Source organism: Aptenodytes forsteri, unplaced genomic scaffold (genome assembly GCF_000699145.1).
Source record: "Aptenodytes forsteri isolate BGI_AS27 unplaced genomic scaffold, ASM69914v1 Scaffold252, whole genome shotgun sequence".
Taxonomy (NCBI): Eukaryota; Metazoa; Chordata; class Aves; order Sphenisciformes; family Spheniscidae; genus Aptenodytes; species Aptenodytes forsteri.
In genome coordinates, this window is record NW_008794281.1 from 190,772 (window position 1) to 199,750 (window position 8,979).

At 41.3% G+C, this 8,979-nt stretch overlaps 1 protein-coding gene across 1 annotated transcript in view; it reads right to left on the reverse strand.

The window, feature by feature from the left end:
* Positions 1-8,220, reverse strand: part of LOC103905074 (neuron navigator 2-like) — a gene marked incomplete at its 3' end in the record, with an annotated part of 198,257 nt that extends 190,037 nt beyond the window's left edge. Inside the window, exon 1 of the mRNA XM_019473925.1 lies at positions 7,824-8,220. Coding sequence (XP_019329470.1) covers positions 7,824-8,081 — 258 coding nt within the window. The remainder of the gene's footprint in view (positions 1-7,823) is intronic.
* Positions 8,221-8,979: the final 759 nt, after the last annotated feature.

Below are 8,979 nucleotides of genomic sequence, written 5' to 3' on the forward strand. Positions count from 1 at the left end.
AGGGGAGACCTCATCGCTCTCTACAACTACCTGAAAGGAGGTTGTAGCGAGGTGGGTATCACTTCTCCCAAGTAACAAGCGATAGGATGAGAGGAAATGGCCTCAAGTTGCACCAGGGGAGGTTTAGATCGCATATAAGGAAAAATTTCTTCACCAAAAGGGTTGTCAAGCATTGGAACAGGCTGCCCAGGGAAGTGGTTGAGTCACCATTCTCAGAGGTGTTTAAAAGACATGTAGATGTGCTTAGGGACACGGTTTAGTGGTGGACATGGCAGTTAGGTTAATGGTTGGACTCAATGATCTTAAAAGTCTTTTCCAACCTAAATGATTCTATGATTCTGTCAGCTAGCAGTTGGATAGGTAGAAAGACTTCATGCTTCTCTGTTGAAGCCAACTGCAGGTCAAACAAGCCTCCAGCAGAGACCGAGTGTCTAACAGAACTGAAATACAACACATACATCAAGAAAGAGAAGTTCTGTGGAACACACAATGGACAAACAATCTAGGAAAAGTAAGAAGCAAAACTCTAAAAGCTGTCAAAGAAAGTCACCAGTGCAGCCAGGGAGGCAAAGGCAGGCAGGGTGAAAGCAAGAAAAAAAATTATTAACCCACTTCTGGTTAGAGGACAGCTGGACCCAAGTGTCCTGCTTGGGTGCTGCTGTACATCAAGTGTCAGAGCAGAAGGTGATAAAAATTACTTGCTAAAACAGGGACAAAGAAAGTGAGTGTTCACTGAAGAAATGTAGTTTTATGGGGTAAGCTAACAGTTTCAAGGACAGAGGGAGCACACATGGACACCATATGCATAAGCATTTTGAACTGATTAACAAGTAGCAGCAAAGGAGAAAGATAATCTAATAGTCAGGGGACTAGCTAGTAATTTTCTATAGCTCTGCAGACTTTATGACCTTGGGTAAGTCTCTTTGTGCCTTAGCCATTCACTTATGAAATATGAACAAAATCCCTACCTCTAAGGAGTGCTCTTAGGTTAAGTATATTAAAATTTGGAAGCCCTTTAGATATTACCTATTAGCAGAGATCAGAGAAATAGCATAAAAAATAAAATAAATTGGAAGCAGGAAAAAAGGTCTTATTAAATGAGTGTGTTTCAAAAACACTAACCAAGGGCCGTAAAAACTTGAGCGAATTCAACAGCAGCATTATTAGCTCAACAATAAATATCTTTGGAAATCCCATCTTGGGCAATTCGACAGTGAAGGTACTGAACTTGGGAAGGAACATTACACGATGACCAAATGCTCTTGTACTCAAGAACTGTCACAATTAAACTGAAATCAGAACAGAAACCATTTTCACTCATTATCCAGTACAATTAAAAACTGAATGGAAGTTTGAATTCCCCGTGACCCTTTGCATATTCTAAGTGAAAACCCAACAGTGAAAGAGCCTGCTGAATTTATAGTGGAATCTCACACCTTTTGTTCAAACACAGGGCATTAAAACATGGTAGCTTTTTATATTGAGAGACAGACCACTGAAAACTCCATGTTACTAATCACAATAAAACAATTTATGAATTGTTTTCTATCTGGTAACATTTCATTTGGAACAACCTCCTAACAATTTAATATTTACCCGTATGTATCTATAAACATATTATCAAAACCATTGTAATCATAAATAGAAGAGGAATGTGGCTACTTAATAGCCTCAGATTGCTTACAGTGTGAAAAAAAAAATCCATCAGAAAACAAGATACAGCAAGGTTTTTTTGGTAGGAATGTACTTAAGTATATAACTATAATTACATAAGCAAGCTCATTAAAATTAATACTAATTTAAAATTATTTTTGTGGTTATACATTTTGATAGCCTGAATCTATAATTTTTCTTAGATTTTCCCAACTCTTCAGTAAAATTTCTCCTTTGTACACACCCTAAACATGACCTCATTTGGTTTCTTCCAACATGGCAAAAAGCTATCTTCTGTGGTGAAGTTATCGGTACTACTGACTACAGTTCTCATAATTTGTTTTATAATTAGCTCAGCGGTGGTAGCGAGACCAAATTTTACACCACTGAGGCAGCTCACATAATGGCATTGAAACCAGTCAATGTACATCTGACTTCAAACTGGGTCCAGATAAAGACTTGCTTGATTCCTATCCCTTCTGCAAGATGGCTCTGTAGTAAAACTGTGAAGCCCAGTATCATGCATAAAAATGGCTAATGCGTGTGAGAAAGGAAGGCATAATTTCTCTGCAATATGCTTTATTAATCTTTCTCTCTATGAAGCTTCACATTAGCAAGACAGTGAGACGGAGGTATAAATGGCTTCTGATAAAGGTAATTAAAATATAGAAAAGTAATTACTAATATCTGAACTGTATGGATTCATTTGGATTGCTAATGGCATGGGAACGGGGGTAGTGAGGCAGAGGCGGCTAACCAATAGCCAACAGATTGCAAGTCACGTGTGGCTCATGAAACAGTTGATGCGAGCTTAAATTTGAAGCATGGAAAAATACTGGAGCAACCTATTAAGTAATCCATTTGTGAGCAGCTCGAGTACTTCACGGCAGCGCACAACTGACTGAAAATCTCCCTGAAATTTGTCAGTAGTGTGCTATCAACCTGGGAATGGCTAGCCAATGGATTTTTTGCAGGGATCTGTAATGGAGCTTCTCTACCAATTCCATTCCATACCATTGTCACCGACTTGGACTACAGAATGGCTAATGAGAAAAACCCAGGGATGCTTCTAATCTCGATGGGTATTGCAAATGTTTTTGAAGCATACCCCAGCTCTGGAACACCTCAGATCTTCACAAATTAGTAAAGAATTAAATCATTACAAGAAAAATCTAGTGTGAGACTAGAAAACAGGGAGATCTGGAACGCCCCAGATCTGGAACGCCCCAGATCTGGAACGCCCAACTCAACATGATCACAAATTGGGAAAGCAATGTGAAGAAAAATCTAGCTGAACAAGGTGGTTTTATTGCAGACAATGATATCTATCCAGTTTTGAACTGAATTCGAATTAAATCACTAGAAGAAAAATCTAGTGTGAGACTAGAAAACAGGGAGATCTGGAACGCCCCAGATCTGGAACGCCCCAGATCTGGAACGCCCAACTCAACATGATCACAAATTGGGAAAGCAATGTGAAGAAAAATCTAGCTGAACAAGGTGGTTTTATTGCAGACAATGATATCTATCCAGTTTTGAACTGAATTCTTAAAACAAGGTCTAGGCAAACTGAGGATAGCTCAGTAGATAGCACAAAGAGTTGTAAGAGTTCTAGAAATCCTGAGAGAAAAGGTTAAAAGAACTAGGTTTGCGTAGCGTAGAGGAAGAGAAAAGCGAGGGAGAACATGGTAACACCTAGTGAGCATCTGCCTTCCACGTCCACCAAGAGAGGATAACCACCTAACTTTCAGCAAATGAATATTGCAAAGGCATTTGCAAAGAAATAACAAATCCCACCCCACCGCTCCCTGCCAAACATTAAGGACAGTTATAGGTAGTTGCTGAATACACATTCTTTAATACCAGGTTAAATAGATGCCTGTCAACTTGAAGTGTTTTAGTGGAAGGGTGGGACCAATGACTTAGTAAGGTCCCAGTGCTTTTAGGACTGCTACGGTTACTTAAGATACAAACAGTAATTATTTTTTAGGTTCTCCAGAGAATGAAAATCAAGAAGCTAGAGAATACAACATAGCAGCAATAAACACAGTAATTAAATCCATGATCTCCTTCGGTGGCTTTCACAATAACATGGCAACAGACTGTATTCCTGGAACGGTATCTTTCTTCTTGCACCCTGCATGAACAACTTGACCGTGCCCATGGACTTCTAATTGGCAATGACTTCTGTCTTAAATAACTAATGCAAATTTGGTAGCCAAATACATACGACTTTTTCAGAATAACTAATAAATACCATTTAGTATTTGAGAGGGAACTATCTGGCTTTCTACTTGACGGAAGTTTCTCTGGTAACAAAGTTAAATATTTCCAAAACAATGCTCTCTAAATACGGGTACAATTTATTGGCGGGGGGGTTAAATTAGACAAAATAAGCACCAGTGCAACAGCAGGATCCTGTTGTGCACAACATGGAGAATTTAATATGGAAAAATGAATGGAGTGTGTATATCAGTAACAATAAAATAGGAATGATACTGCCATGATTCATCGACTGAAGATTTCCGACTAGCATTTACAACGGGCTTGATGCTAAAACCCTCAGACCTTTCTTTGGGAATTGCCTCTGAAATACTCTGAAGAATGCTTTTTATAAATTGCACAGCATTTTAAATAACACATTGCCCTTATATGGCCTTAAGGCACAAAACTTCCAGTCACCATAAAATCCAGCTTACACATGTAAACCATATCAAGGAAAAAAAAAATCAAAATATTGAGAAGTTTTCACTGATACCACATTTCTCAAGTGGGACACCTTGATTTTCAGCATTTTTTTAAAAAATGAGTACTTCAATGAATGCCACCTGCAGTGCCCATGTTCTCTGAAGAATCAGGCTCAAGATAGGCACCACCTGGCACCAAAAAAAGCTCCGAAACCTACACTGGTGTGCAAGTGGCTTGAAACATGCTAAAACAGCATCAGAACATGGTCTGGTATCTTCACATTGCACCTTCTGATCTATGCACTAGACACAGCTTCTTCTCCAGAATAATCAGTAAACTAAGTGCGGGGGAAAAGGCATATAGAAATTCAGAGTGGAAGTATATATACACCGTGATGAGAGAGAAAAATTCATATGCACAAATAGTTAAAGGTATCCCATCTATCTGTTTCATCCCTCCCATCATCTCTTTCCCGGTAAGCAGATGTCCTAAACGTGAGGTCAAGTTGCTCTCTGTCCATATTCTATACATGCAACTGAATTTTGTATTACGTAGTGCAAGGAGGACCAACTTCAACAGGATTAAGAGCAACTCCCTAAAATAATCCCAGAACATCCTGCGGCTTGTTGATTATTAAACCCTCCAGAGATATGATAGGAGTTTGAATTCCCTCGTGTTGAAATGGAAACTGAACTCGGATATCCCACCTTCTGAGTGAACGCTCTAACCGCTAAGCAGTTGTACAAAAGCAATGCTTCTCTGCCACTTGTGTTGAAAGTTGCCCGATACCACCTTGGGTTTTGATGGAAATAACATGCCTTATGCCAAGAGAGAGTTCGGGGCTGCAAATTCCAAGTTCAGCCTCAGCAAGGAATACAGCACAAGTTAAATAGATTTCGGTCATTTTTATTTCTTCTCTTCGGTGTTTGATCCAAGTGTCACAATCTCTTTTTAATTCTCCCTCCACCCACACAGGAGAGTATTATGTCCTTCCCCATGGGCTGCAAACTCCATGCGGGGACCGAGATCTACAAAAGAGAGGTGCCAAAGCATTTGTATCAAGTCCTACTTGTGGATCTAAACTCTAAATGCCATGCATGATAAGAATATAACTTCCCTCCCTCACAGGGGATGCTAGGTGCCTGCACAGTAAAATGGTGAGGGCCCCACTGGTGCTTAAGATAAAACACCCAGAGAAGCAAGTGATCACCCTCATAGGACATATCTACGATTCTTGAGATATTTAGTCCTAGTGCAGCGTTTAAGACTAAGCCTTACTAGGCTCATTATCAGAAAGCACTTCTATACCTGAATGTAGCTGAAGGTTTTCCAAGATAAAAATGCTTCAGCTGCTGACATACCATCTGGCAGCTGTCCATCCATCCCGTTCCTCCTCCCTTGGGAGGGACGGACGGCAGAAAAAGAAAAGAACATTGCCCTTGACACAACCGATCTGGAAAAATCTCCCTTTAGATATAGACCAACGTTCCAAATTACTACCTTGAATGGCAAATATCCACAAGCTTATGTGGGCAGAGGGATCAAAGCTGGATCAATAAGAATAACAAAAAAGGACTGTGTTTATTCAAGATAATGGATAGTAAAACAAACCTCACTGGATTCACACCTTAAAAGGTGCTGGTCATCTGCTAAGACTGTTACCCAAACGGGGTTACTGAGAATGACAAAGCTTAGGATTTCTCCCGCTGCTGAAGTTATTCAAAATTATCTGAAATTCCTTTGGCCAAAATCACTCCCCATTTAAATATAACAAGTTAGCATGAAGACCCTTTCATCATGAGGATATTAAAAAAAGGGGTTTGTTCCACATCTGTATAAGGGTTAAAACCACCATAGTATTCCCCCTCCTGCTGCAAACGGCTACCACTGGCAGGATCTCTCCGATTATAATCTATTATAAGATGAGAAAGTATTTATGAATAACAATTGCTTTTGCAGGAATATAAATTTCTATGCAGAAACCAAGGCGTGTCTGAGAGAAAGAGCAGCATATAATGAGATTTTGCTGACATTTCATAATCACAAGGACAGATTCTAGCACAAGGAAAAAAAGCGTACTTCTTTTTCTCTTAAGAACAAGATGCGATGCGCAGGTCGGTCTGTCTGCTGCCACCACCCTGCCACCAATACTTCTCTGTCTCCTTTTCCTGCTCTCAGTCCCTCAGGAACCGCTACACTCATATTCGCCTGGCCTGAAGCAGCCCGAGACGTCACCCTGTCTACCAGCAATGAAAGTGCAGCGTATCCTAAAATTCAGGGCACGGGGCCAAACACACCCAATCAGTAGTCGCACTTGTCTTAAGAGAATAGGGTTACGAGGCCATAGATTTCAAAAGCTAGATGGTAGGGTTGACCCATTTTTCCTTGAGGAAGGAAAAGAAAAAAAAGAAAAAGATAACTATCTGTCATCATTTCCCTATCCCAGTGTAATGGTATCACCTTCTACTGGGCTCAGATATCGGTAGAAGCAGCTTGTAATGTATATGGCTGTTGCCAAAATACATCACGCTGCTATACGGCAATCTCTATATAACGTTAATCAATTCTGCTTGCTGCAGCAGACCATCTGCTTTGCTCACACCGTAGTACGCTAACACGTACTATCTGCTTACGCTGCTGTCGAGCACACTGGGGCATCAGCAGTACAAGGCAATCCGAGCCATGCTGAAAACATTACTGTGCTGACAAAAATTCAACGAGCTGAAGAACGTACATTTCTCCTCCCTATAGAGGAAGCAGCATATATAAAAATATGCTAGAAAACTGATACACATTAAAGGGCAATCTAAAAGATGCATATTGATAATGTGCTGCACCTATGATGTCATGCACATATAGCATTAAAACAGACAATTCCACTTGAGTATTCATTTCCTATATAATCTATTTAATTTAGCTGCACTGAGAGTAACATGCATATTGTAATTTAACATCAAGCACTGCCTCCCATTCACTCCCCACACAACTACAAATACAGAATGTTCACACGACTAATGCTCCAGTACAGTACACGACCAAACACAGAACACATTCATGACAACCAGCAACCCTTCCCCATCCCAGGCACACAACCCAGCCATTACAATGAGCACCTACAGAAAGAACACAAAGAACACACCCCATAAACAACATCTCTACCATCTCCCTGCCACAAATCCCACAAGTTCAAGCAAAGGCAATAGAGAAGGCAACACAGGCAAACAGCACACACGGCACCATCCCTCACCACCCCACCATCAGCTCCACCATGCTGACAAAATTACAAAGCCATCCCTTGGTAACACATGCCACTAAGCGGAATATAAAACATCCCACCACTGTAGACAGATGTTATTACACACACACACACCCCTTCTCTCACTGCTGTTCACACCACTGTCTGCCTCAGAAAACCTGCTGCACACATGCAATATAGAAATAAATTCTCGCATACACCTCCCCAACACTTGGTGATTTCTAACCTGTGTGTCAAATCCATTTTCTACCGAGCTACTCTTCCTTGGTGGGAGTCCATCTCCTGTGTTTTCTTGTCCATTAGGAGATTTGAGAGGAATCTGGCTGGAATACAATGGCTTCGTCACCTCCACCTTGTTCCCAAACTTCAGGTAACAGGGCTGTGGGATGGTCCTGGCTGTTGGGACATGCAGGATTGGAGCAGCGCTGTGTACGGGTTTAGGTAGTCCCGATTTCATTTTGGAGGCTACCAGGATGGCTGGCATTTTCTCTTTCTGCTTTCCTAACACGTTTCTGTCAGCAGCAGCAATAGCAGAGACAGCAGGCAGGGAGAGAGAAAAGGACACGTTGAGGAAACTGCTCTACACTAAAGCAGCCTGGTTTACTGCAGGGATCTCCAAAATCAGCTTAGAATTTAAAACCAACAAAAAAAAAAAAGGAAAAAAAAAAGAAAAAACAAAACAAAACCAAACCACTTTCAGCCTAAAATATCTCCCAGCTCTATGCCAGCCTTCCACCTGTTTCCTCTAATTTTATTTTCAGTTCTTCACCACTGTCCTCCTTCCTATTTCTGCTGTTATTTAACTTGCTCCTTCCTTTCTCTGGCTGACTCCTGTAATTTTCGTCCCTGGAAATGGGAGACTTTCACTCCATTATCTTGTCACCGCATCTCCAAAGTGAGGCAGCCTTTTGGAATAAGAAAAAAAGGAACCTGCTGCTGCATATGCTTCCCCTTCCGTACGCACTAGAGAGCGAGCGAGTGAGCGAGCAGGATTTCCAGCTTAGGATGTCTTTCTTCAGTCTTAGCCAAGAAGCAGATGTAGCTCAGTGTGTTAATGACTGATGCCCTTGGATACGAGCCTTAGAGAGTCAAGCTTCTTAAGCCTTAATAGCTGTGAACAGGACAACGATGCTGGAGCAGAAGGAGAAACGTCCACTGACGGCAATTTTAAATAAAAACACGCCAGTGGCCACAAAATTTCCCGACTCCCCCAGTGCTGATCATGAAAACCTGGAGGGGAGGGGGGAGGAAAAAATAAATAAATAAAAATATCATTCGGCTGTCAGACGGAAGGGAAAGCAGCCGCCACCTCGTTTTCCCCTCCCGCAGCGGAGCGGGTTCCCGCCCGGCGCATCCTGCGCCTTCTCCCGCGCAGCCTGCCG